This window comes from Dermacentor silvarum, chromosome 7 (assembly GCF_013339745.2).
Source record: "Dermacentor silvarum isolate Dsil-2018 chromosome 7, BIME_Dsil_1.4, whole genome shotgun sequence".
NCBI classification, from domain to species: Eukaryota; Metazoa; Arthropoda; class Arachnida; order Ixodida; family Ixodidae; genus Dermacentor; species Dermacentor silvarum.
In genome coordinates this window covers 183,831,825-183,846,897 of record NC_051160.1, presented here as the reverse complement: position 1 = coordinate 183,846,897, position 15,073 = coordinate 183,831,825, and the positions used below count along the sequence as shown (strand labels likewise).

General features: G+C 45.8%; 1 protein-coding gene across 3 annotated transcripts in view; it reads right to left on the bottom strand.

The window, feature by feature from the left end:
• The window catches only part of LOC119459390 (serine-rich adhesin for platelets-like), a 299,849-nt gene that overhangs the window by 268,664 nt on the left and 16,112 nt on the right, over positions 1–15,073 (bottom strand). For all 3 annotated transcript variants that reach the window (XM_049671415.1, XM_037721183.2, XM_049671416.1), the window contains exons 3-4: positions 9,902–9,952; positions 9,168–9,280 (exon numbers count right to left, since the gene is read on the bottom strand). In XM_049671415.1, coding sequence (XP_049527372.1) covers positions 9,168–9,280; positions 9,902–9,952 — 164 coding nt within the window. The remainder of the gene's footprint in view (positions 1–9,167; positions 9,281–9,901; positions 9,953–15,073) is intronic.

Sequence of the window (15,073 nt, the reverse complement as noted above, 5' to 3'; positions counted from 1 at the left end):
TCTACTTTAATAGCACTTTGTCATCCTTCATTAAAAACAAACCGTCAAAGTTCTGGCGAACCATCAGTCCATCAAGTCAGAGCTCTCCTTCATTCATTATTGCCAACCAACCATGCTCAGATAATCTTAGCATCACTGAAGCCTTTAATAATTACTTTAAATCAGTGTTCACCTGTGATGATGGACGCACCCCCACGGTTTGCGCTGTTCCTTCAGCATCACCTTTTCCTAGTATAGTAATCACTTCAGCTGGTGTACATAACCTTATACTCAAGATCGATACTATGAAAAGTACTGGGCCAGACAATATACCAGATATGTTTTTACGGCGATATTCTGAATGGAGCTCACGGTACATATCCCTAATTTTTTCAAAGTCTGTAGAATCATCTACTGTTCCAATACTCTGGAAATGTGCTAAGGTTGTTCCCATTCACAAAGACGGTAATAAGCAGTTAATGTCTAACTACAGACCTATTTCTTTAATATCAACATCTTGCAAACTATTGGAACACATTATTCATAAATATAATATTGAGTACTTATCCGAACATAATGTTCTCTCGCATGCTCAACATGGCTTCCGTTCGGGATTCTCGACGGTAACTCAACTTCTAGAATTCTCCCATGATATTGCAACCACGCTCAACCTCAGAGGACAGCTTGATGCCATTTTCATTGATTACAGTAAAGCTTTTGATACAGTGTGTCATAAAAAACTTCTTATTAAACTCAAGGCAATAATTCATGATGATAAACTACTAGGTTGGATACAGGACTACCTAAGTACAAGAACCCAGTTTGTTGCATTTAACCATGTTCACTCATCTTGTGTCAATGTTACATCTGGTGTACCACAGGGGTCTGTCTTGGGTCCTTTGCTGTTTATTGTCTATGTAAATAATGTCGTTGAAGTAATTACGGGTACTTCTGTCAAAATAAGACTATATGCTGATGACTGCGTCCTTTATTCTACTATAACCAGTAATCATGATCAGTTAGAGCTGAATGAAGTCTTCACCTGTTTTTGCGAATGGAGCAGAACATGGCAAATGTCACTTAATTTTAAGAAAACCGTTTCAATGACTTTTTCAAATAAAAAACAACCATTACGATTTACATATTTTAATGAGGCGCACAAGCTTGCAAGCGTCCACACGTTCAAATACCTTGGTGTTACTTACTCCCCTGATCTGAAATGGCATGCTCACATAAAATGCATAACCAACAAGGCGCTGAGAAAATTAGGTTTTCTTAAAAGAAACTTATGAGATGCAACTAAAGAATGTAAATTAACGGCATACAAATCACTAATAAGGCCTCAACTTGAGTACGCGTCGGTAGTGTGGTCAGCACATCATTCCAAAGACATAGACATGCTTGAGTCTATTCAGAAAAAAGCCATAAGATTTATATTTAATCGTTATGACCGCCATTTCTCACCGACATCACGTGCTAGTAAGCTGCTACTAAAGCCTCTGGCCCATAGACGTACTTGTGACCGTGTCGTTCTGCTACATAAAATTGCTCATGGGAAAACTTACGTCAATGCACCTATTGTTTTCACAAACCCTTCTTCTCGGCCCACCAGAAGAAGTCATCGTCTTAACATTGTACCTTTGAATCCATCGATTGCTTGTTTTAAGTTTTCCTTTTTTCCACATACAATTACGATTTGGAATGGCCTTGACGGGTCCTTGCGTGAGTTATCGAGTGATGAATTTGCCGACCTATTTCCTAATTATGTTCATTAATTAACTAGCTCTTCCTGATATTTGATTTTTCTATATTGCTTGTTTTATTTTTTTGCCACCAAAATGTATTCCACAAATGATTGACATACATGTCCACTAACTCCTGCAATATCTTGCTATGCAAGATGGCAGTATATGTAAATAAAAATAAAATAAAATTTATCACATTCACCTGGAACGCTGGCATGGCTACGCGTTCCCATCTATACTCCCGGCCTTTCTACAAAGTTGAGCTCAAAGTACGATGGCCCTTACCGAGTTCTCTGACAGACGTCCCCGGTCAACTACGTCATTGAGCCTATTCACCCACCTACGGACCAACGGCGTCACGGACGCGAAACTGTTCATATCGACGGACTGAAGCCGCACTACGCCCCACCAGTGCTGCCTGTTCCATAGGTCGCCAGGATTTTTCGCCGGGGAGTGACTGCAGTGACAAATACGGGTGCCAGCAGGAGACAAAGAAGAAGACGTTTGTTGTTGGTGCTCACTCTCACTCCGTCTGGCCGTTGCCTGTTTCTGCGCATTCATATAAATGCCGAGCGTATCTACCATTAAACACGTACTATCACTAATAATAATTCAAGGTATGGTACAGCACGTTTCTACTATTTCTGAAAAATAAACACCGAGCAAGTTTGCCCATGCCTACAACTGACGCACACGATGTGCACATGCAAAGCCGCCTTAAAGCACCGCGGCGTCATGACGGCGGTCAAAGCAAATCAAGACTTCAGCCAAGGTTGCAACAGTGGGAGGCCATGCTCTGTGACCCTGGTGGCCAGCAGGCTCAGTCGGCATCAGTCACGATAACAATGCTAACATTCTCACAGGCAATGGCGCTCAACACCGCCTACAACAAACAATCTCGCTGTGTGCTCTGTGTAATACGTAGACAAAAGCATGATGTGAACTGCTACTTGGGTAACACCACATCAAGACTTTGTTGTATGCCATCAAAATCACACCTAATATCGTCAATGAACACAAACAGCACAGAAAGCTTCGCTTACATTGATTCCCACAGTGCGTGGGATCTGTATATATATATATATATATTGTGAGCGCTAACTTTGCAGTTCATCATCGTCTTCATGTGTATATACCCATCCTCATAATCATCATCATTTTGTCGGGTTGGTGTTCGTGGGCTGTCTCGTGCTGTGTGACAACAGAAGAGCTCTGCCTTCGTCCCGGGCGTCGTCTCACAAGTGGTGGAGCGTGCGTTGATATCCCCGTCCTCTTGCTCTACCGGTCACCCCTGGAGCTCTGCTCTGGTCGACGGTTGTGCTCGCCAACACCAGTCATGGCACAAACCACCACATCCACTGCTGCCACCACCTCAGCTCCCCCAGCTGGGCCTATTTGGTCCGTTACCGCACCGCAACGTGACCCTCAGGTTTTTTCTGGCCTTCGCGGCGAGGACGTGGAAGACTGGCTTGACCAGTATGACAGGGTGAGCGCTTGCAACCATTGGGACGAGTCAAACGAGCTCCGCAACGTTGCCTTGTACATGAGGCGGGTCGCCCAAACTTGGTTTTTCAACCATGAACGCGACTTCCCTGATTGGCCAGCATTTACTGTGCAGCTGCGACAGATATTTGGCACATCTGCTGGGCGCTCCGAAGTAGCGAAACAGAAGCTCGCTACCCGCATCCAGGGAGCCGAGGAGTCCTATACCTCTTACATTGAAGACATTCTGGTTCTTTGCCATCGCGCTCAAAGTGACATGCCCGAAGGGGAACGTATCTGCCACATCCTGAAGGGCATCAAATCCATTGCCTTAACGCTCTTGTAGTCCAGAGCCCCACTTCGGTTACTGACATCATCACGACATGCCAACGCCTTGCCACGATCTGCACCTTTCATCTTCCATGCGCCTCCTGCGACGCTCACCTTACCGACAACGACGAGTTGCGAGCGCCCATCCGCATCATTGTGCGAGAGGAGCTTCACGGCCATGGCCCAGCCAACACCGACCGCCATTGCGTCTCTGCGCGCTCCTCCTCCCAATTTGCGCGAGATCATCAAAGAACTGGCATCCATGCCAACTGTCACACATGCCCGGTCCCCTGCGCCTGTTTGTGCACCTTCTTACGCCGAGATTGCTTCGCGGCCTGCGGTCCCAGTCCCTTCTGCACCTGCCACCATTGTCTGCGACCACCTGGCCTCGATGGCAGCGAAGGCCCCCGTGCAACCATACGACTCTACCTGGCGCCCTTCCCCCCCAGTATGTTTCTACTGTGGCATACGCGGTCATATCTCGTTTCTGCCGCCGGCGCCAGCATGATGAATGACGTGGCTATTCTGCCTATGAGAGAGATTATGTGCCCAGATCGGACGCCTACGTTTCAGGACCCTATATATCCTCGTCACGTCGCTTGCCCTCACCTCCGTTGTCCCAAAACATGTCCCGGTCTTCTCGCTCACCCCGTCGTCGTTCCCCGTCTCCGTTCCGCCGTACTTCATCGCCCCTGCGTCCTGCCTCCACTTCTTTCGACAACCATCCGGAAAACTAGGCGCTGCAGTTTTTGGAGGAGAAACTGCTTGTTTGCGAACTGTCCCAATTCCTCCTGCTCACCCGACTAATTCACTCGCTGTTTGTGTGGAAGGTGTTTCTGTCGACGCTCTTATTGACATTGGCGCCGCCATTTCTGTTATTCATCGCGCATTATGCTTCCGTCTACAAAAAGCGCAAACTCTGTATGTTGGTCCGGTCTTATGTGGCGCCAATGACAGTCCGATTTACCCTACCGGACAGTGTACAGCTCGTGTCCTCATCGACGGAATTCGCCATCATATACAGTTTACTGTGCTTCCGTCGTGCGCTCATCCGATCATCTTAGGCTGGGATTTCTTGTCAGCTGCATCAGCTGTCATTTCGTGCGGACATCCACTGATACATATTACGGACACCGAGCTCTCTGACGCTGCCTATTCCTCGCCGCCCCACCTTGTCAAAGCGGCAGATTTTGTTCTTCCACCCGGCCAAGCCTGCATTCTCACCATTAGATCTAGCGAAAATATCGACGGCGACGCAGTGATTTCCCCTTCTCAGCGCTGCATTTTTTGGGGAATCGCCATCGCTTCTTGTCTAGTGCGTTTCTCACGCGGCTGCGCCAGTCTGACCGCCTACAACACGACGTCAGAGCCACTTCCGCTGCCGGAGGGGTCCACTGTTGCCATGCTTATCAAGGCAGCACCAGTATGTGTCGTCACTGCTTCGCCTGTTTCCTCCTTCGCCGAGTGTACGCCCACAGATTGTTCACCCAGTGCTCTCAGGGCCACTGTGAGTTCAGATCTGAGCCCAACTCAGACTGATGCCTTGCTGACCATCTTAAGGAAACACCAACCTTGCTTTTGATGTGTGTTTGGATGGCTTGGGTAAAACAACCGTGGCCGCTCATCACATCGAAACCGACGGATCCCGCGTCATTCATCGCTGCCCTTACCGTGTATCGTCTGCTGAACGGAAAGTTATAGAAGACCAAGTCAACGACATGCTCGCACGGAACGTTATAAGGCCTTCAACAAGCCCTTGGTCGTCTCCTGTTGTTCTAGTTAAAAAAAAAAAGGACGGTTCGGTACGCTTTTGCGTCGATTATAGGGCACTAAACAAAATTACCCGTAAGGACGTATATCCTATGCCCTGTATTGACGATGCTTTGGATACCTTACAAGGTGCCTAATACTTTTCGAGCCTCGCCTAGCGTTCTGGATATTGGCAGATCCCGATGCATGAGCCAAGCAAAGAGAAGACGGCGTTTGCAACACCTGATGGCCTTTTCGAATTCAACGTAATGCCTTTTCGTCTGTGCAATGCGCCTGCCACATTTGAACGAATGATCGACACCGTACTATGAGGCCTCTAATGGAAAACCTGCCTATGTTACCTGGATGACATTGTCATCTTTTCGTCCAGCTTCTCCCAGCACCTAGAACGTTTAGACGATGTTCTCACGTGTCTAGCCAAGGCCGGTCTCCAGCTCAATACTAAGAAGTGTCAATTTGTGAGCCGCAGCATGAAAGTATTAGGTCACGTGGTCAGCAAGCACGGCATTGAGCCAGATCCCGACAAGGTCGCTGCTGTACAACCCAACACCAACCACACCTAAAGACCTTCGCAGCTTTCTCGCATTAGCGTCGTACTTCCGCCGCTTTGTCCGTGGCTTTGCAACTATCGCAGCTCCTCTTCATAAACTCCTGACCACGAGCATACCCTTTACCTGGACGGATGAATGTGAAGCCGCCTTTCAGACCCTCAAGCGATGTCTCACATCAGGACCAGTGCTTCGCCACTTTGATCCCACAGCCTCTACTATCCTCCACACTGACGCAAGTGGGCATGGAATAGGCGCTGTCCTGCTGCAGCGGAACCAGTCGTCTGAAGAGCAAGTCGTGGCCTACGCGAGTCGTACTCTTTCTCCTGCTGAGCGAAACTATACTATCACCGAACAAGAATGCCTCGCCATCGTATATCCCATACAAAAGTTTCGCCCCTATTTATATGGCCGCCAATTCACAATTGTGACAGATCACCATGCTCTGTGTTGGTTGTCCTCCCTGAAGAATTTGTCCGGACGCCTCGGCCGTTGGGTTCTGCGTTTGCAGGAGTACGACTACACTGTCACATATAGGTCTGGCAGGCAACATCAAGATGCTGACGCTTTGTCTCGTTGCCCACTGTCACCAAATGCCCCTGTCTCACCTTCCCTCCGTTCTGCACCGTCCAGCCAACCGACCACAACCATGGCCCCAGTACGGTTCGTGACCTCGGTCGACATTCTGTCCTCAGAAGACCTCGCCTCCCTCCAACGTGCAGATACGTACTGCCGCACAATTATCGACCGGCTCACTGGCTTATCCCGTCCTCCCAACAGCCGCCTAAGACGACAACTGGCACGGTTTAAACTTCATGATGGCTCATTATTGCGGCAAGTTTACCACCCTACCGGTCACCGCTGGGTTCCAGTCGTCCCTCGCTCACTTCGACTTCAAATTTTGCAAGCTTTTCACGACGACGCAACGGCTGGCCATTTAAGATTTCATAAAACCTACGACCGCATTAAGACTCGCTGTTTCTGGCCTGGCCTGTCTACTAGTGTTGCCAAGTACGTCAGTTCGTGTGCGTCGTGCCAACATCGAAAACGTTCGACCTCTCTTCCCGCCGGCCCTTTACAACCATTGCCATGCCCGTCCGTTCCCTTTAAATTTGTGGGCATTGACTTATAGGGTCCCCTTCCGCTTACACCCGCGGGTCACCGCTGGATTGTCACCGCCGTGGACCATCTCACTCGCTACGCTGAGACGGCAGCTCTTCCTTCTGGTGTGGCCTCTGAGGTCGCCGAGTTTGTCCTGCAAGCCATTATCTTGCGCCACGGTGCGCCTCGTGTTCTTCTAAGTGACCGTGGCAAGACATTTCTTTCCCATGTTCTTGGTGAAGTCCTGCAAGCCTCAAACACCATTCATAAGACCACCTCTGCGTATCATCCCCAGACCAATGGTCTTACCGAGCGTTTTCATCTAACTCTGTCCGACATGATCTCCATGTATGTGAAACCCGACCACACAAACTGGGACACTACTTCCTTTCGTCACGTTTGCATATAATACTGCCGTTCAATGCACAACAAACTACAGCTCCTTTTTCCTTGAGTACGGCCGTGCACCGTCTTTTGTTTTGGACACCACCTTTCTTTCTACGCTTTCTGTTCCATCCACATCTCTAGCAGAGGAGTTCGCCACCCGCGTCACCCGCTGCCGCGAAATTGCGCGTGCCCACACCGCGACTATTCAGGACAAGAGGAAAGTCCGTTGTGATGCGACCCGTCGTGTCATTTCGTTCCGACCAGGCGACGAAGTGCTCCTGTGGACACCTGTTCGAGTGCCAGGGCTCTGTGAAAAATTTCTTCACCGGTATCGCGGCGCATATACCGTGCTTGAAAGAACATCTGCCGTGAACTATCGCGTAGCTCCTGTTACCTCGGTTACTGACCGCCGTTGCCGCAGCACTGAAATTGTTCACGTCCCTCGCCTGAAGCCGTATCTTCGGCGTTCCGACCCCCCCCCCCCCCCCGTTTCTGACTCGCTGCCTTACCGGCCGCTTTCGTGAGGGGGGGAAGTTAGTGTGAGCACTAACTGTGCAGTTCAGCATCGTCTTCATGTGTATATACCCATCCTCATAATCATCATCATTTTGTCGGGTTGGTGTTCGTGGGCTGTCTCGCGCTGTGTGACAATAGAAGAGCTGTGCCTTCGTCCCGGGCGTCCGTCTCACAATATATATTTTTTCTACTGCAGAGGCGACGACACATCAGGTTTTGTGAGCGCATGCTCCGCCCAGACAAGTGTCGCGTAGCAACGGATCTCTTCCTTCTCTCACCCTTCTTTCTGCGGCCGTGCCAACTACGCTTGCGGAGAAATGTAACCTCCATGCTTGCAGGGATGCCACACAGTTGCATTTTTTGGACGGTGTTGTTTACATGCGCTTGCACTTAGGAATAGTTCAGGTGTCCGTCTCGAGCGAGACAGTTGCAGTGTCCCCGGCAAGAAATGTGAAAAATAAACATAAACAAACAAAAAGAAACATTACGCAGGCTGGCAGGCTGGAGCTTCTTTTTTGTCGGTGGTTTTCTCAGCATCAGCGTCTCCTTTGCATGCGCCCCTAGAAATACGGTGCTGCGGTGGTGCGTGACGGTGAATCTACGGAAGAAAGCACCAGCACTGGCCGAGAGCCAACAATGCCGTTTTCGTGGATAGCTCATATGGTGACAAGTAATAAACTGGTGGTTTGATGGGCGAAATGGTTAATTTTGGGGCTTTCACTGTAACAACCTCTCAGAATAACCAACAATTTGCCGCGGTCCCCTGAAGTTCGTTACATCAAGATTTCACTGTATTGCCATACATCATGCCTGGCCAGGTGGCAAACCGACACAGCTTCTTTCATGTCCCTGGCGCACTCCCGTGGCCACCTGTGTCGTGGTAGTCTGCTCTCCTCGCTTCCATGGTGGGTGTAGGAGTGTGAAAAATGTTAGCCTTCATAATTCCAACAAATGCCCAACTTTCTTTGATTTCCTTGTGTAAAGGGAAGTTGCGCTGCATAGCTGATAGGAAATTTGCATCAACTACGCAGTGCAATTTGGCTTCCATGCTCAAGAAGCAACTAGACTAAACACTACGTTTTAAGTAGACATGAAATGCAAGAAAGCTGTGGTTAGACAACCAGTGAACTATTTTAGCAAAAATTGCTGCATTTAAGACCGAAAGTGATACTTACAGAATTATGCCTTACCATCCTATTTGCCACCTTTATACCGACTGTCCTTGTAGCCTTCTGTCTGTACGTCCTGACTATACTGCTGCCTTTGCAGTTTGTAACTATCAAATAGCCAAACCAGAGGCATTACTCACCAGCTTGAGCCCGCTGTTTGTGTGGTAGTAGACATCAGCCATTGGACGGCCATTGTCCTGTACAGGCCCCACAGCAGAGTTGATGGCCCGCATTACAACCTCCCTCCAGAAGCCTGTTTGTTGCAAGACAGCTCCACATCAGCGATTGCAATCAAAGAAAAAATAAAAAAGAAGATTAGCTGTCTCTCTTTAGCACACTAAACTACAACCACCAGCACAAACGCAACTTGCACGACTTCTTTGCAGTGCCTGCACTTTAGCACACACTTGACTATAGTGTAGAACTGACACATACTTTCGAACTTGTGGGAGCTTCTCAGCACGCTTCTCTTAAGTAAAATAATCTTATGTAAACATGGAACCCCTAATGTTGGTGGTTAGCTGATTATCAGAGCTGCACTGGGTGCAACAAATACAGCCTGAACATTCTTTTTGCACATCAGATTTGTTAAGCTGGGAACATGCTAATTGCTTCTGTCAAAAATGTAAATTCTTCTTGCCAATGATCACAAAGAGTCTTGTGACACAGCTCATCAACAGCACCCTTATGTCTGCTTCGATAGAAATTAATTTTTTCCCAATACATTGTAACAAAAAAAAAGGTGTGCACTACAAGCTTTCATAACAGCTTGCAACAACTCCCAGTGGCCATCTAGACGGCCCCAGGCCCGGGCCTCCCAATTTCCAGATTCCAAATAAAGTTATCTCACTCAGGGCTTCCAACACCCACATACCGTGCTCAAATGGCTTGAGGTGCTCCAAGCTAAAGGTTGGTCCCTTTTTACCTGTAAAGAGAGAGAGATTTCATTAACCGGAAAGGCCTGAGCTGGTGCATTCTAGTCTGCTACTCTGCACTGGGGAAGAGGTATTACAAGGAGAAGATAACGAGTGAATACACAATGCCACAACAAGCAATGCAGATCACTAAAAGAGCACTACTTAACTATTAGAAAAAAATTAAGATGTTCTAACGGAAGCTGAGATATACTGAGAGAACAGCAGTTAGTATCAATTCATACTGCGAGCCAGGGACAAGAAGGAAGAAATGGACGACACAAGCGCAAGCTCTCAGCTGGTTTCTTTACTGAAAGGCACATTACTCATCAAAAAGCAACCTTTAAAAGCATACATAATGGTAGTGACGAACAAAAAATTTTGAAATTATCACATCCGTCATGGGCTTATGCCGGTTTTTACCTGGGGGCCATTCCACACTAAATCAATTAGTGCTTCTTCACAAATCAGCAGATATAGCTGAGAAAACTTTTACATGTTCGCTGAACTTCAAAACTAGTTCCCACCACGTGTTTTTTTTTTATTTTTCAGCAGGTTTGTAGCATTTCGGTGACAATTTATTTTTCCTGCCCAGCTGAGCTAGGAGGCTTCAATCAAAATTTTTTTTTTTCAATGGCACGCTATATGGTGTATATTGCAAGCCAATGAAGCAGTGTGGCTACGTAAATAGCCAATATTTGAAATATTTGATGGAATACTTCGAGTGCTTTTGGCACCGGTAAAATAGAGTAAATCTGAATTTTTTTTCTTGGACGTCACCGAAGCGTCCTCACCAGCCCACCAGCACCTAAACTGAGTACCCACACCTTAAGGCGGATCACTGCCTATCACCCTCGGAAGACCAGAAGGTATGTCGACTGCCGAAGCCTTTTTTTCTGCTTTGAACAGGCTCTTCAGCGGAGCTTAGCTGGTGCATCAATGCCAGCCACATCGATTTCCTGGCCCTTCCAAGATATTGCCACTGTTGGAATCATGCCCATGGACAGAGGCGTCATCACCACATTAGCTTTAGGATATCTACAACGGAATCACAACGCCACTGCAGGAACAAGTGATGTCACCAAGCTTGCCTATAAAAGAGCGCATGCAGGCCTTTGAGTTCAGTGGGAAACGCAAACCAAGCTTCGGCATAACTAAGCCTTTCTTCTGCTTTGCCCAGGTTGTTGATTATACCCTTAGAAGTTTTTGTCCTGGTGTTCTGGTCTTATGAGGGTATCAAACCGAAATAGAACCGAACACTGGAAGAAGTTATTTTTACTGGAACCGGAACTGAACCAGACTGTTACGGTATTTTCACTCCGAAGGGAAACCGAAAAAAAAAAAATTGTACTTTCGCCCGAAAGGCAAAGCATCGATTGCGAGAGAACTAGTGGACAGCTATACAAAGTAAGGATAGTAGTGTTATTGGCGGTATAAACTTGTAAACATAGTCACACTAAGTTAACAAGCATGGTGTCGCGCGCGCACAAGCAAACATGAACACTTCTCAGTCGGTGACCGCAGAAACTCCCTGTCAAAACGCTAGAGTGAGTAAGCGCGGCTGCTTAAATTGAGCTTCCTGCCAGTGCTCGCATCAACGCGATCTTTGCTGCGAGAACACAGAGAGGGCAGACTGTGCCCCCACCACAGGTGGCTTCCAACATATAGCTGCACGGGTGGGTGTTTGCGGCGCAGAATCTTGGTGACGATGACGACAGAAATGCTCCTGGAGTGACCATCCTTACTTTGTATAGCCCCCTCCCGGTTTTTTTTTTTTTTCTCCTCCGGCGCTCTCAACCAATCAGATAAGGCGACCTTGAGTTTTCAACCAGTATCCAGAATATCACCCGTAAGCTGCATTTGAAGAAATAAGTCTGTTGCGTTGTGTGATTGCGCTCGAACATCTGTTGTGTTGTCATTATTCAGTATGTGCCTGTGCCCTCCCCCCTCTGGTCCTCAGATGTCTACCTCTCAAAATTTTATGGGGAGAAGTCTGGATGGTGCGTATCCAAGCACGCAGAATAGAGGGGTGTTTCTAGATTTAGGAGAAGAATATGAACTTACGAGCAGAATTAACCGGTTCGGAAACAGAGTAACTTCGTTAGACATTTATGGCTTCTAAACACAACTCCATTCAGCACAGTAAATAAAAGTACCAAACTTGAGGCTGTCATCTAGTTAGTGGCGTTCACAGACAACCTGGTGCCCCTGACGAATATATATTACTGTTGCATATGACTATCTTAATGCCAATGTAAACGAGTGCACTAAAATTATTAACCGGGAATTTTAACCTACCAGGAATAGACTGGACTAATCGGACAGTCGCAAATAAGGAAACCTTTGAAGCACTTTTCTACACGATGTTTAGCTTCTAGTTGACCCACCTTGTCACACAACTAATGTGCATTCAGGGCGCAGTTTTGTCGGCGTTGGATCTTCTTTTCGATGAACTTTGTGTCTCATACTTAACACCAGAGCTTAATATCGACGATAGTGTATCTGATCACTAGAAGCTGTCAGCATTTCACCAAATAGATCAAGACGCCAGAAATGGCAGTGATACATTGTGTATTCTGTTTAGAGACTTTAAGGGTGGACATGGGTCTTAAGGCCTAAAAATTACCAAAAAATCGAGCTTTGTAAATTGCATTTTCGGATTCTGCATCTATTATTCTCTAGATCTACCAAGTTTCTTATCTCATATGTCAATATTTAAACCATAATATATTAATTTTAAGACTATAGTGTGGGAGATTTGTTTGTTTTCTTCATTTTAGCAAAATACTAACTTTGCACACCCAGCAATACATTTACTATGATACATGAGTAGCTGTTACAGATAGAATAGTAATTCTTTTTGCAGCATGAAGCGAGATGTTTGGAACACACAACATAGGAAGCACTTTTCAAGTTTATTTGTTGTAAGTTTTTAAAATTGGTCTTTTGTGTGACCAAATGTATGGCCATGTTCAAAACAATGGAGTTCCGTGTACTATAAAGAAATATTGACCCAATCATAAAAGTGCTTCTTATACTGTGTCTTGAGCTTTCTGCTATTGATCCCTATGTCATTTGTATATTTTCGTGTGGCGGTTATTTATCTATTGTAGTAAGAACAAAAGACAATGTTTTACTAATTATGTAATGAAATTATGAACGTGCAGAAAAAATAACTCCATTTTTAGAATAAGGAGAAGAAAGTAAACAAGCATGCTAACATTTATCAAGTTTGGCTCAAAAATAGGTGAGGATAGCTTTATCGGAAGGAGGGAGAGCATCACTGCAATGAAGGCTGAGCTAGGATGGGAATCTCTTTCTGCTCGCCGCAATAAACTGAGATCAAAATTTTTATATTCTATTTACTATAATAAAACAGGAATTAATACAGAAATTTACCTACGAAAACCTCATTACATTTCAAAACGAACTGATCATAGTTGCAAAATCTTAGAGTACCCTGCCAAGACAAACATGTAGGCTAACTCATTTTTTGTTTGAACAATCAAACAGTGGAATAGGTTGAGTGAAAAGCAAGTGAATTGTGTGAATGAAGGTGTATTTTATTCCATGTTGTAACACCCCTGCTGTAACGCCTTTGGGCGCTGCGGGGTAATTGATGAATAAAGAATAAAGAATAATCACCATATCCCCCCTTAAGAGGGACAATGATGAAAGTGTCATTTATTACCTCCAAGGCCTTTCAGACGATATTTTGCCAGTAAGTTCAGCAAACATCAATGACCTCTGGATAAAACTCAAGGCAGCCATTATAAACTGCAAGGCAACTTTCATCCTAACACAACTCAAAAGAGTAAAGCGCAAGACTCCATGGATTACTTGAGAGATAACGTATTCATGGTATAAGCACGAAGAAGACACGGACAGTGGCAGAAGAAGGCAGGATGAGCGCTAACTCACAACTAAATCTAACTAACTGACAACAAAAAGATTTAGTTGTGAGTTAGCGCTCATCCTGTCTTCTTCTGCCACCGTCCGTGTCTTCTTCACGCTTATACCAAGAATATGTTACCGTACCAACTCGCCCAACTATCCATCCTTTTGCAGATAATGTATCTTACAAGGCGATTGCATGGAATGTGTACAAGCAAGAGAAATCCCACAGGAATAAGTGAACGTTCTCATAAATTAAAGGCAGAGCCAAAGAGAATTTTTTTTTAAACACTGAGAAATTTTACGTTACATCAACCACAGAAATTCTTACATCTGCTCTGAGCAGATAGTATGGGATGGAAGGTAATGACTGCAAAACAGGTAGTAGAAGACATGCACCACTGTAATTTCGTTCAACTCTTATTTCCAATCTGTGGTCACGCGTACTCCCACAGCAAATGTTCATTTATCAACACTACGCACCTTTATGGACCTCCCCTGGGCAGGTAACTAAACTGGGCATTATGAACTTACTATTACTTATTGGCGTAAAAGTACTGCTGGCCCAGACATTTCAAGCCAGCTACTTAAAAGATATGCAGAACACCTTTTGCCATTCTTTCATGCTATTGTCAAGTTGTAGTGACGGCGAAGAACTTAGTGGTGAAAACTGTGAATCCCGAAAGTAATTCCTTATTGGACAAACCTCTTCCCAGGAAAAAACAAGCAACAGTAGTCAAGCACAATGATAGCATCGACACAGTCGGCGATCGTCCAAAGTCTAATCAGCATCGGCTTTTATATATGAGTCGTCGAAGGTTTTAAAGTAATCGCTCATGCCCGCATGTCTTACAGAAAGTACTACACAATTCGTGTAGCGCATACAATCAGATGACACACTGTTCGATGACAACGGACAAAGGATTGAATCATTGATAACATTCGAGAAACTTCCGATGCAAGCAGGCGCAGCCTGTGCCGAACAATAACGTTTAACATCTGTTAGCCGGTGAAAAGCGGTCACTGGAGAAAGATTAACCTGTACACGTGTCACTATGCTCAAAAGTGATAAATATTCACAAAAATAGCGACAAACTATTGGTTGATACTTATCAGCCCATATACTTAACGAGTTGCTGTTGTAAGGTATTACAACATGCCACCAATAAAGCAACCATAATCTACTCAGAAGATAATACCTTACTTTAGAGCCAGCAACACTGATCTTGTATATGTTT